General features: G+C 40.0%; 2 protein-coding genes across 2 annotated transcripts in view; one reads left to right on the top strand and one right to left on the bottom strand.

Moving 5' to 3' along the window:
* Window positions 1-78, bottom strand: part of GTPBP6 (GTP binding protein 6 (putative)) — a 10415-nt gene extending 10337 nt beyond the window's left edge. Inside the window, exon 1 of the mRNA XM_010001195.1 lies at window positions 10-78. Coding sequence (XP_009999497.1) covers window positions 10-78 — 69 coding nt within the window. The remainder of the gene's footprint in view (window positions 1-9) is intronic.
* Window positions 79-159: 81 nt separating this feature from the next.
* Window positions 160-14056, top strand: part of LOC104391848 (cohesin subunit SA-2-like) — an 84685-nt gene continuing 70788 nt past the window's right edge. The window contains exons 1-8 of the mRNA XM_010001194.1: window positions 160-184; window positions 2667-2685; window positions 4533-4617; window positions 5257-5403; window positions 7381-7477; window positions 8486-8562; window positions 11530-11601; window positions 12947-13151. Coding sequence (XP_009999496.1) covers window positions 160-184; window positions 2667-2685; window positions 4533-4617; window positions 5257-5403; window positions 7381-7477; window positions 8486-8562; window positions 11530-11601; window positions 12947-13151 — 727 coding nt within the window. The remainder of the gene's footprint in view (window positions 185-2666; window positions 2686-4532; window positions 4618-5256; window positions 5404-7380; window positions 7478-8485; window positions 8563-11529; window positions 11602-12946; window positions 13152-14056) is intronic.

The raw sequence follows: 14056 nt of genomic DNA, 5'->3' as shown, positions 1-14056 counted from the left end.
AGCCGCCACAGGCCGCGGGTGCTGCTGGCGCAGCTCGATGAGGGATTTAACCGTCCCCTCCCGCCCCCCCCACTCCATCCCTGCATCCCCGGATCTCGGCCCTGAGGGTCTTCCCCTCGGTAGCTCGGGCGGCTGCGGCGCTGGGAGAATGTGGAGGCAATGATAGCTGAGCCCAGCGCAGCCGGCTCCTGCCAGAAGTAAGGCCCGGCCCCGGGTTGCCGCGTGGAATCGGTGCCTGAAGTTTGTGGGGCGGCCTGCGGTGTGTCTGGTTCTTGGGCAGGAGGGAGGGAGGAGGAAGGGGTTTGCTGGGCTCCGTGTCTTGTTACTCGCATCTCTGCTTTGTTCCCTTGCGTGTATTGTATCTGGACGTCGCGTTTTGTGCTGGTCGGCGGGGAGCTGGGCCTGGCGAGCTGTGCTGTGCCTGATTCACTGGGGTGCAGAGGAACCTCGTTTGAAATAAACATAATGGGCAAGTTCGTAGTCAACACGTGGTTCTCTTCAGCGGTGCATTTGGGGATGGTGAGGGGTTTTGTAGTCTCCCTGCTGGCATTAAGGGGGCCTTGCTTCTCTGTGGCTGTTTTTATCAGGGGTATGTCAAGTCTTTACCCTTTCCTAATGTATTTTTTCGATCATGGGTTGAGATGGTCTGTAAGCCAGATGTGTTCGTGTAATTATTTACAGAACGGTTTTTAGAAGACTTCTGTTAGAGCAGGTACAGAAAAATAAAAGGTAAATTAAAACATTTGGGTATATCCTGTGTAGTTTCAAAGAGTGCATCTTCTCAGATGTCTGGTGTTTAATGTTTTTAACCTATTGCAGCCCAATCAATCTTTGCTGATCCTGTCACCTCCTGAACAAGTCAAGTCCAGGTCTTTTGCTTCATTAAGCTCTAGCAAAACCTGAGAGGTGTATTCCTCACTGTCTGTTATGACAATTGATATTGATTCCCAAATGACCTTTCCAGGATGTTTTATCTGAAGCCAGCCTCTTAATTTCAGAAGTGTCAGGAAGGTACCTGACAATTGTTTAGCTGAGATTCTTATTTTGCTTCTAAAAGATGAAACAATCATACTGAAATTTATAATTTTAAAAACCTAAGGTAAGGATTCTTCCAGTCACGTAGATTAATTGGTCCTTTCACACAGCTAAAGGAATATGGTTTATCTTTTTTTTTAAAGAGACTGCTTTCTTTCTAAACATGAGTCACTAAATCTCCAAATGTTTGTCAAGATGAGAAAAATGAATTCAGAAATTCTTACAACAGTATTGTGTGTGAGGATTCAATGAAAGACTTTGCCTCCTTCCTGCTTCAAGTGTTTGTATCTCTTCAATAAGACTTCAAGTTCTAGTGGAAGAACAGTAGTGTGGCAGGAGTGTGAGGTAAAAATGAGCCTGTGAGCCATCTGTAAGAGGGTATAGAGGTGAAAATATGGATGAGATAGGAATGGAATTCTGCCTGTGCTTTCTTACTGATTGCTAATGGAAACAAAGGAGAGGGCTGAGAACTGTCTCCTACCAGTGCATGAGGCAGTTAATTTAAAGATGCAAAAATACTCTGTGTGGTGTAGGTTAACAGAGGGGAGCAGTTAATTTAAAGATGCAAAAATACTCTGTGTGTAGGTTAACAGAGGGGAGCAAAAAAAAATGAAGGACTAGTTCCAAATTTGTCAAATCCTACTGCTGAAAAGATGTTGAAAAGATGTTAAGTGGACATATTCATAAGGATCACTGCAGAAGTGATCACAACATCCTCAGCTAGGTACAGTGGTTTCTGTTTTGCTCCAGAAGATAAGAAGGATGTCCTGGTTATCTTAACAGTTTCTTCCACAGAAGCTTAGTTGTGCAAATAAAAACTCCATTGAAATATCTCATGCAATTTCTAAGTAGTTTTGTGGGGTTCAGTTTCTAGGCTGTGGTCTGGTTCTTGCATGAGTGTTGGTAGTATCTGGAGTTAGAAAATCTCTGCATTTGTGCAAGTTGTCTGTTGGAGCATGGTGCTTCCTGTGGCATTGCTGTGTGCTGTCCTGCACTGATAACCAAAACAATTCCGAAACTAAATGGCTTTTTGGTAATAGTATTTAGTGCTTAGTTACATTTGTTCAGCGTTCAAGACAGACGTTTAGAGTGTGTGAAAGTTATTGTAGCTGGTTTGATTACAGAGATGGTGTGTTGTTAGCTCAACATGAGGAAGCTGTAGATCAGTGGTCTCTTCATTCTTGGAGGTTTTGCTGAGCTTTGAAAAGTGTGGTGTTCCTTATACCAGGCATTCCTTTGCTTTTTTGAGCCCCTTTTGCTACAAGTACATTTTGCGTGGCATAGGCTGGGAAAGTAAGTAGCACAGGGCCAGTAGTTACTATGTGTAGCGTCATCCTTCAGGATATTCTTGGTGAAGAGTTAAAGCTTCAATAAACTCAATTCTAGACAGAGAGATTAAAAGTAGTACGTGATCAGACAAGTCTTTGACAGAACTGTCATGCAGCAGTTCTTGTTTTTTTTGTTATTTAAGTGTTTAAAACTGAGTTGAAGTTGAATTAAGTTGTAATTGAATGCAATGCATTTATTTTCATTATGGGATGGAGTAAGTTGCTAAATAGTATATGCAAACAATTCAGCAAAATCATTTGAGAGTGTGCTGAGTGTTACATTGAGGTACAATGCAGAAACAGGTAACACACCTTCTCACGGGTCTTGGGTGGCATCTAAGTTGTGTTTCGAGTGAAACAGTGCAAGTAAGAATGTTAGTCCAGCCCTGTGATATTTCAGTCAGCTTTGAAAACAAGAGTGAAAGGATTTAATCACATAGTAGAAACAGCTTCTTGACAAACACGGTTATCTATTTGTGGTCTGTAGAAGAATCTGGGAAGAGCTGACTGGCCTCAGAAAAGCAATATGTGGTGTTATCTCTTGCTGCTTGTTCTTTTCTACTAGGAAGTTACTAGTGGTGTTGAAGATACTCAATTTGCGTAGCTCGCAATTACAAATCAAAGAAAACATTTGAAAACTTTTGCAAACTGTTGCTTCTAGTGTGCAACTCAGTTGTGAGCTATAGTTCATCCCTCTCTTCTCTATAACTTGCAGAAGTCCAGAGAGCTGACACAGGGATTGCTGCATCCTGAATTATTTTCTTGTCTCCCATTTGTCCAAAACTGCGGCACATTTTGAACTTTTTCTCATGACAAGACATTCATTGAATTTAACTTTTATGGGACTCTTCTCTGTAGATAAGTTAAGCTTTTGCAGAATTATATTTGGAAAGTTGATGTATTTTTGTTGAATTTTGTATTTATGTAGAATTTTTATCAGTCTTGGTAAGCCTAATTCTAAATCAGTTACGGTGAAGCGTTGCAATAGTTTGAAAAAGTAAACAGAGATGTGATTAAAAAAAATTGTGCCTCCTTTCACTAATGAAATGACATTAGGACCTTGGTCCTGCAGTTGAGTCTGTTCATCCTTAGGATTTATTCAGCAGACTGTTTCAGGCAGACAGTTGCTGGAAGAAGAGCAACAACAGTGCTTATTTGGCTTTGGTAAACCTGGCTGGAGTCAAGCTGGCTCTGCAACCATAGCACAATTAATTCCCTATCTGGGTTAGCCAACACTGGATATTGGAGAGTTCGCTGTATGTGACAGTGTAATATACTGTTTTTTTTCTTTGTAAAGTGGTCACTTGTGTTGGAACACTCTCTTGTTGTAACAGTAGTGTGAAAATAAAAGTAACTGTACAGTCTCATGTTTACTTTTTTTTTTTTTTTTTGTGCCTTCTTATAGTACAAGTCAACTGGCTTCATGTCCTGGCCACCATAGTTTAAGAGGAGGCCATAGCAGCCAGCTGCCAGCACTGGACCTGCTGCACAAGTGGGATCCAGCTCATCTGCTCAAACATGATCTTTGGCAAAGCATATTGTTAGCATTGGGAATGATGAGAAGTGGCATCATTTCATTGCAGATAAATGTATGGCTTCAGATTTCCCAGAAGGTGCATCTCTATTTATAAAATTGTTCTTCCATCATAGTAGCAATGACCTGCAAATGAATTTCTTATGTGCCTTTTTTTTTTTTTTTAACATGTTTTATAGACAAAACAGCTCCTTCCTCTCATTTTAACTTTTAGACCCATTGAATGTTAATACCATGTTTTGTTTAGAGTACCCATAAGGTGAATTCATACTTGTGTTACAAGGTGCAAAGGTCTTAAGTCAGAGGCTGCCTTAAGTCAACATCAGCTTTCTACTTTATTTACTTACTTTCTACTTTCTTGATATCTTACATAGTTTTGCTAGTTTCTAAGTATCTGACTATCTTACAGAAAAAGAAATAGTTTGGAAAAGGCCAGAAATATCTGTTGTGCCCTTAAAGTTAGCTGTTTGCTGTTTAGTAACAAAATGACCTAACTTCCAAATGAATAATTAAAAATATTTAAAAATTAAAAATATTTAAATGCATATATAGGTTTTTCTTTCATTCTGTTGTTTGTATTGAAGTGGAGCTATGTCTCCTTGTGGCTAAGACCTAAAATGTTTTTTACACTTCAGAGAGAATGCTGTCCATGATGAGACTGTGCCTGAGTCGTCTGTGCAGAATGGCAGCTGTGTGAGTAATGGCAACCTGAAAACACCAGTAAGTTATTTTAATTTTTTTTAATTATGAAATGTATTTTCTGTCTCCTTTGATTGTTACAAAATCGAGTATTTCATTAAACAGTTGCAATACAGTGCATCTAAAATCTAGTTACTGCTTACAGCTTGACCCCCAAATTCTGTTGGCATCAGGGCCTCAGTGATGGCTTTTGAACAGTCAGTTAATTTTAGTGTATGATCTCCCTTAGCTGTGCATTGTGTGCAGCTGATGTTAATTTACAGTTAATGTGTTTATCCTGTGAGTGAAAAGTTACAGAAGAGCTTCTATGCTTGCTGTTTTTCACAAGTTACAGTTGCCACTGAAAAATGCCTTCCAGGTAGTGCACAACTGTTCAGAAGCTCCTCTCCTGTTTTACCTTCTTATGTTTATGAGTCATAGTTATGAATTTTTTTTTAATGGTAAATCTTTTCTTTCATCTCCTAGTGTGGTCATGTTTGATAAAGCTTTAGGTCATGTTTGGTAAGGCTTTGTCAGTGTCCTTGAAGCTTAAAAGTTAGCACCTTGGGGAGTCATTGCAATGAGAGCAAGATAAAAATATTAGGGGCTAATTGATGTATCTGTGAATGGCTGTTGTGTGTTGCATTTTCTCACATACTTTCATGGCTTGACTTGTTTCAGAGAGAGAAACGGAAGGACCGCGAACAGTGTGAAAATATAAGGAAAAGCTCTTCCAGCAACAGAAGAGTGAGGCAGCTGCAGAATGGAGAAGTGGTTGAGGCAGTTACCTTGTTTGAAGTGGTTAGCATGGGGAAGCAGGCCATGCAGGTATTTCTAGCTCTGAATTCTGAGAGAAGTCGGTAGAGGGAAGATGGATAAACAGTTGTCATTTCAGTTATTTATGCCCTGGCATATTTGAATTTTGTTTGGCTTTGGCAAGGATAGAAAAAGGGAAGAAACATGTTTGACTGGAAAACTGTTATGAGCATGGCTCTTGAAATGAATGCATCTTCAAGACATTAGTGAAAAAGTAGTTATCAGGTATTTAAAAATGGAAGGAAAAATGTACATAAACCAATCTTTCTAAAGCAATGCCTGAAACCAGAATTATTTTGAAAAATACAGTGCAAAGCTTTGGTTGTTCAGGATTCTGAAAATTTGGCTTTATTTTTTTTCCTGAGAGCTTGCCTTTTGGTTTTTTTCTTTTACCCCCATTCCAATGCAGTTTGACAGTAGTTTGCATAATGCTTAGGTTTCCTGTGCCATCTGTATAGCTAGCAACTTTCTTCAGTATGAGGAAGCCCACTTCCCCATATTCTGTGAGCATATGTGTATGTTATGCTTATATTTGTGTATGAAGGATGAAAATCTGGAGCCCTAAATATTTTTATGCAGGGTTATACATATGCCTCCAGCATGTAGTGGATGTATAGACACCTGAAAAGTACATTTATATTTTGGATGTGAGACCTTACTTTCTCTAAAATGTTTGTGTGGATGAAGTTTGCCAGCTACAGCTGTGTCAAATTCAGTAGAGCTCCCTGAGGAGCTCAGCTTGTGCTGTGCAAGGCGTGCTGTGAAGGGCTTGGAAAGGCAGCAGCTTGTGTGCAGGCTGCTGCTACTAGAGTTCGTTAGAACTGTGTGGTGCTGCAGGTGGGTTGAAGCCTGGGTGGCTTGTCCCAGCAGGCTTGTGTTATACTGTAAGCTACACTGCCCTAGAAATGAAATTGGGAGTTGCTTTTTAGCTTATGTGAAGTATGTGAGTTGTTTCAGCCTTCTGTACAAACCAGGAGCTAGAGAAGAAGAGAACTTCAGCGACCATTGCTAATATTAATTATTAGGTGGTGTAGAGGTTAATTTTATTTGAAAAATTGTTGTGGTTTAACCCCAGCTGGCGGCTAAGCACCACCCAGTTGCTCGCTCACTCTCCCCTGGTGGGGTGGTGAAAAGAATCAGAAGGGTAAATGTGTAAAAACTCATGGGTGGAGATAAAGACAGTTTAATAGGTAAAGCAAGCATCATGCATAGAAACAAAACAAAATAAGGAATTGATTCACTGCTTTCTTTCTATCCATAGTGCACAGTTCAGCCATCCCCAAAAAAGCCAGGCTTCATCATGCATAATGGTTACACCATCACTCTGGACATGCCCTTTTCCTCCTTCTTCCCCCAGCTGTTATTGCTGAGCATGCTGTCATATGGCATGGGATATCCCTTTGATCAGCAGGGGTTGGCAGTCCTGGCTATGTCCCTTCCCAACTCCTTGTGCATCCCCAGCCTCCTCCTCGGTAGGGTGGGGAGAGAAGCAGAAAAGGCCTCAAGGCTGTGTGAGCACTGCTTAGCAACAGCTAAAACATCCCTTTTCTCAACACTGTTTTGACTACAAATCCAAAACACAGCTCCGTACCAGCTACTATGGAGAAAAATAACTATCCCAGCCAAAACCCATACAAAACCAGTTACCTTTGTGCTGACAAAAAATCAGGATGAGGATGTTTGGATTTCTTCTATATAAAAATTATTAAAACTGTGGTTATTTTCCTTGTTAACAGGGAGCAAAGTGTCTGCAAATAGCAACACAGCCTATAGCAGAACTTGTGAATGAGCAGTCCAAGACTTAATTTTGTCCCAGAAGGAGTCTTTTATATGTGTTCTTGGAAATGGAACAAAATGGTGTGGAGTTTATCCTCATTTTTGAAATTTAATGGAGATGGAACAATGTTAGTCTTTATTGTGGATGTTTTCAGCAGAGTGCAGCATGCTGTATTCAGCTCCTGACTAATGAGTTTGTTTAATCTCTTCTAGTCTGTAGTAGATGATTGGGTTGAAGCTTATAAACAGGACAGGGATGTGGCACTCCTAGATCTGATCAACTTCTTCATTCAGTGCTCAGGCTGTCAAGGTAATTTACCAACTCTTAGTAGCTCTTTCCATTGTCTGTGAGTGACAGAACACTGAAGTGTGCTTTATAAAATGGAATTTTTCTCTCCAGTAGGTCTCATACTTATAATCTGTACTCTTCATTATGACAAACTCCAGATGGGGAGGACTAATAGTAAAGAATGTTGCCATCTAAATTATTTGGCTCTGTGTTTACAGCATACCAGCTCTGAGAGCTGTATTTGAACATGGTTTGCAAAGTCAGATTGCTGAAGTGGCGGGTCACTTCGCTTTGCAGAATGCCCACAGGAAAGATGGTTTTGATGACCATTCTAATTAAAATCCAGTGTTTCAGTTGTCATTTGTTTTGCAGTTTCCTAGAATCTTCAGTCTTCCTAGTAGCTTTGTCTGAAAATAAACAACTTGCAAATTAAGCTCCCTGCTTTGGTGGCTAGGAAGACAATCTCTTGCCTCATTCACAGCTTTTACCAGAGGACTCTGAAGCTGTTTCATAACAAACATTGACACACAGTAACTTCTGGAGACAGTTTGCTAGCTAGATGCTTCAGGGTTGCAAGTAAGAGTTTTAAGACAGTTTTGTTAGTTTGAAAGTTCTAAGTGCACTTAAGAAGCTAGGATGTACCCTTTAGATTTCAAAGGTTTGTTTTCAGGTCTTTGCCTAATGTGCCTTCTCTTATGGAAAATATTTTGGGTCTATTGACTAACTGTGGGCAAAATTTTATTAAAACCTTGAAGTAAATGAATGTATAGAGAAAACAGCCATGTCAGGCAGCATATGGCAGATTCATGTGGATTTCAGTTTTGGTTTTCTACTACAAGTGAATTTGTTTCTTCCTATATATATATGTATGTATGTATATCTGTATATGTTGCCATATCAGTAAAAACAGAGATAAAACAGCCAGAGTCTCCCTTTCTTGGTGTTTCTCAATTAAGTCCTTACTGTGTTTTGGATCTGGTTAGTATAATATGCTTGTAAGTAATTCTTTTTAAAACACTACTTTTCTAGGCATGGTGACAGCAGAGATGTTTCAAAGTCTGCGCAAAAGGGATGTCATGCGAAAAATGACAGAGACCTTTGATGAGGTAGGCCCAGCTTTGACCTTGTATGCCTTTTTTATATAAACAATAGGTTCTCCTTTAATAGCCAACCTGGACAGAGTTAGTGCTGCTTATCAGGAGCTGTGAAACTCTTAGTTCTTTTGGTCACAGCTTTATAGAGGTAAATATAACCCCACACTACAGCAGATTTAAAAACATGCCTTTAGTACTCGGTTGATAGATCCTTTTAAAAATGCTGTTGTGGATTACTGATGAGCTAATTGAAAGATATTTTTGGCTGATATTTTTAGTTGAGTCTTGTCCTCTCTTCTCCTGACAATATGAATTTTTATAATTATATTATTATGTGTGAAAGAAGAAAAACGTATTTCTGATTTTTTATTGTCAAAACAATAGCTAATATCTAATTTCTTGAGGATTGTTAAGAAAAATGCATAGCTTTACAATACTGTCTCTCTGTTTGACTGTTGCTTGGCTAATTATGCCAACATCAAATTTTCTGCAGTGCTCTCACAGTTGCCTCTGTGCTTTTTTTTCTGTATTTGCCACCTCTGAATTGATTTGTCAAGTAGCAGTCATCAGCCTTGCTTTAATTGAGCTTTTCTCAAAGACCAGCTGTTGTAGAAATTCCCACAGAGGATGAATTTGCCAACATGGTCATCTTCATTTCAGAAGTGTAGTAGCACTTCAGCTAATTTTTGACAGAAATTATCCAATATGTGTCTGGCCATATGAATTAGTAATCTGGCACTTCTTTCCCATCTAAATTGGCCCTGAATAGCACTGACAATAGGTTAGGCACTCAGGAAGGTACAAAGATCTGCCTATTGTTGTCAGCCTGGGTGTGTTACAGCTCTAAAAACCTTTGCACCTATCCTGGTGGGCAAAAAGGAAGGTTCTACAGTTGCCTTAGGACCCATATTCTGCATGCTGTACAAAGTGATTTTGGTTTTGGGGCAGTAGTATATCATGCTACTCTAGTAAAGCAGTTTACTGATGGAAAGAAATTATAATCTCTGTGTTACTGTGTCCCTTTTTTTCTTTAATTCTAAATCCAGGGAATTCTGAAATTCTTTGTCTGTTTTTAGATAAACTGACTCTAAAAAAAACCCTCCTAAAATTATTTATACAGAATTCAGTATTTTTAAAGACAGACTCTTTCATCTTCGTTTACTCCATTCAATATGACTAGTATTAAGGCAGCATATAGAAACAAGTTTGACTGACCCAACCATTTTTGTTAAATGTGGTTATTAGGTGATTGAAAAAATGCTTGAGGATTGAACCAATTTCTTTTAAAGCACAAGTATGATAAAAGCAAGAGCAAAGTAGTTCGCTATTTTCAAGTTAGTTGTTTCCTCTTTGTATTTATGTTTCTTTTAGCATGTAGTTCTCTTGCATCTTTATCACAAATAATATGAAAACATAACTTAGTGATTAAGTTAGTTTAGAAGTAGTGCCATATAGGACTACTGTGATTTCAAAAATATATTTTGAAACCAAATTGTAAGAAGAGTATTATATACTATAAAAGTAGTAATGGAAGTGAAGAACACTACCAGGTATCTGCTTGAATATCTCATCTTGCCTTTTGATTTATATTGTTTGTTTATAGAATTCATAGGATTGGAAAGTTTGATTGTAGTTCTTAATTCTTGATAATTTTGGTGATATGACCACTGCTTTACTGTTTGATTAATTAATTGCAACACTACATTCGTGTATCAACACATCCTCCCAAAATTCTCACTAGTGTTAATGGAAGATGTTAGTGGAGTTTAGTCTGGCAAGAATTGTGAAGAGCAACAAGTAAAGATTCTATAAATATATCAATAACAAAATGAAGATGAAGGAAAATGGGCACAATGCTAACTGGGACAGGGACCCTGGTGACAAAGGACATAGAATAGCTCAAGATACTCAATGTCTTGCTTGTCTGTGTTGGCTTTCAGAAAGAGAAGATCCCTGGGATCAGAGGGAAATACTTAACCCTCTGTGGAGGAGAATCAGTTCAGGGAACATGTAAACAGACTGAACATACATAAGAATGTACCCAGGAGTGCTGAGGGAGCTGGCTGATGTTGTTGCGCGGCTGCTTTTGATTATCTTTGAAAAGTTGTAGTAACTGGGAGGGGTTCCTGAAGAGTCAAACAAAGAAAATGTCCCTCCTGTTTTCAGGATGGGCAAGAAGGATGATCTGAGGAGCTCGGGCTGGTCAGCCTCACCTTGATCCCTGGAGAGATAAGCTTGTCTTTAGCACCACCGTTTTTTGTTTTCCTCCTTTCTTAAACTATTCTGTTTCTTTCCTCTGCTTTTCTTCCTGTTCTTGGTGTTTTTTTATTGCACAAGTTATTTGCTCTTTTGTAGGTTCCTCCCTCTCCCATTTTGCTGTTCAAATGTTTAGCATTGGAAGAGTTAAATTTGATGCATAACTGTACAACCAGATGTGCTTGTGCTTCACTGAGCCTTGCAAAGAACTGTAGATTTCATGCCTTTTGTCTTGGAATAATTGGAGGGTTGAGGAAACAACTCTGAATGAAGTCACACTAGTGCTTAAAACATTTCTCTGTAATTTGAAAAACTCAGAATTATTTTCTAGAGTTTAGGTGTTTTACAGTACCTAACAGCAACAGTACCTAATTACTAAGTGTTTGAAAGGGGTATATGCTTAGATTTGCTGGGAAGGCATGTCTTAGTGATGAGGATTATACCTCATATAAATTTTAAGACCAAGTTGTCTCTTACTTGTAGCAAGCAAACTCAGATTTTATATAAAATTGTGTTTTTCTTCTATTATTGCTTATAAATAAAATTAATGAGATGAAAAGGGATTAGATTTTGTTTAACGTGTTGGATTGTGTAAGATGTGCAATACAAATTGTCAAGTTTCAGTGTGCTTTTAAACATGATGCATGGTTTGTTTTATTTTTGCCTTTATGAATTAACTGTGCCATTTGATCAAAATGTTCTTAAAATTTTGTCTCATTACAGGAAACTGGGTTGCAGTACAAGAAATTTATGGTCTATCCTTGGATTCTTACAGTTACTTGGCCAGTGGACATGGTAAAGCTCTTCTGTAGTTCTCCGCAACTGTAGTGTAGCATTGTCTGTGGTAGCATTTCCCATTTCCAGTGGAGGCAAATACATCACAACTAGTCATATTCTTAAGCTGTGCATTAGTGAATGCACTTCGGAGATCTGCTTCATCTGGTCTGTTTTAGACCTCAGGTTTGGAACACACGCTTGTGCTTTGGAAACAAAGTTACTAGAGAAGAGCATGAAGTGTGATTTGTAAGTACAGGATGTGTGAAGGTACCTGTTGGAATACCTCTGAGAGGTGTTTGACCAGCTGAGTAGTGGCCTGCCTTCAGGAAGATGTTTTCCATACTGACTGAAATTTGGAATTCCCTGTCTCCATTCACACCTGGGAACTGTCAGGATGCAAATTAATATTCAGACCCATTCCTGGGATACGTGAGAGGCAGATGACATGAATGTTCATACTACCTGAGGTTGTGATCTACAGAGTCTTCCTAGTGCACTCCTCACGTGAGTTGCACCGTTTTGTGTGAGAAGTCATATGAACTGCCACCTGTCTACTTTGTTCCTGGCAATATCAGTTGCACCATGAATGTGCTTGTGGCTTATTGTAACTTCCTTTTTGCATAATGGCAAAGGTACTGCCTACTTATGTTTCCTTGGAGGTTTTTGGTGACCTAGGTACTGGTGGTATAGGTGTATTTGTTGTGACTTGTCAGTATTTGTCATGAAACTGTAGCCTGATAAACTCCATAAGCTGGCAGTGCTGCTGGGAAAAAAAGTTCCATCCTGCTCCACACCACAGTTGTTTATTTTCACTTTCCCAGCATTAGATTTTTGTTTAAAGACACATTTGCGTAATTACATGCTGAACCATCTTGGGGGGCTGATGCTACTGAGAAGCAGTTTGGCAAAGTAGCTCATTTTTTTCAGTCGCTTCAATTTCCTCCTGGCTTTGACTATGCCCTTGTAGGAATAGGAAGAATGGGGAAATGGGTACTACCTGTGAGCAAGTAGAAAAGGCCAGGTGTGCTCATGGTTTATGCCAGTGGAAGTTATTTATGGGGCTGTGGTTTCACATGCCTTCTCCCTACTGTCTGTTCACAGCTGCCTCACATACATTGCCTTCACATCTGAGCTGTCATAACAGTATAGCTCCAGTAAGGCTAGTTTGTGTCTGTGCTTGCTTGTAACCTAGTTGCATATCCCTATTTCAGAGTAGTAATCATAAAAAAACTGGGTGTGTGGGGGGTGCTGAGGTGAAGCTGACTGTCAGCAGAACTGTCTCTGATGTTCAGTGACAGAGATGTAAATGGTGTGCACAAAAAAACCTAATTAATGTGTTTTAACTTGACTCTTTTTTGTGCAGGACAATGAAGACTACCCACTGATCAGAACAGGACCCTACTGGAAGAAGTTCAAGACCAATTTCTGTGAATTTATTGCAGTGCTTGTCCAACAGTGCCAGTGCAGCATCTTATATGATAGCTACTTGATGGACACTATCATCTCCCTGCTTACAGGCTTGGCAGACTCCATGGTCAGAGCATTTAGACACACAAGCACTTTGGCAGGTAAAATTACTTAGAGTTACTGTAGATTTTGAGTTTTGTTTGACTTGTGTACAGACAAAACTGTTCAGTTCTCTTGTACTGACAGTGCCCTCTTGCTATGGTAGTGTGATATAAATGATTTGTTCCCATGTGTGTCTGAATGGAATTTGTATGCTTCAGATATGATAGATCTAGACCAATTTTACATAGAATCATTAAGGTTGGAAGGGACCTCAAAGATCATCAGGCCCCACCCCCCCTGCCATGAGCAGGGAACCCTACCACTAGACCAGGTTGCACAAAGCCTCATCCAACCTGGCCTTAAAAACCTCCAGGGATGGGGCATCAACAATCTCCCTGGGCAACCCATCCCAGTTCCTCACCACTCTTATAGTGAAGAATTTCTTACTAATATCTAACCTAAATCTCCCCTGTCTCATTTTAAAACCATTACTCCTTGTCCTGTCATTGTCTTCTCTGATGAAAATCCCCTCCCCAGTTTTCCTGTAGCCCCTTCAGGTACTGGAAGGCTGCTATAAGGTCTCCCCAGAGCCTTCTCTTCTCTAGGCTGAACAGCCCCAACTCTCTCAGCCTGTCTTCATAGCGGACGTGCTCCAGCCCTTTGATCATCTTGGTGGCCCTTCTCTGGACCCTCTCCAACAGGTCTGTGTCTTTCTTGTGATGAGGGCACCAGAGCTGTACACTGTACTCCAGGTGGGATCTGACCAGGGCAGAGTAGAGGGACAGAATCCCCTCCCTGGCCCTGCTGGCCGCACTTCTTTTGATGCAGCCCAGGGCATGTTTGGCTCTCTGGGCTGTGAGCTCACACTGGTGGCTCATGTTGAGCTTCTCATCTACTACCACCCCCAAGTGTTTTTCTCCAGCCATTCTCCCCCCAGCCTGTATTTGTGCCTGGGGTTGCACCA

This window comes from Chaetura pelagica, unplaced genomic scaffold, assembly GCF_000747805.2.
Source record: "Chaetura pelagica isolate M959 unplaced genomic scaffold, ChaPel_1.0 scaffold266, whole genome shotgun sequence".
NCBI classification, from domain to species: Eukaryota; Metazoa; Chordata; class Aves; order Apodiformes; family Apodidae; genus Chaetura; species Chaetura pelagica.
This window is presented reverse-complemented; position numbering and strand designations above follow the sequence as displayed.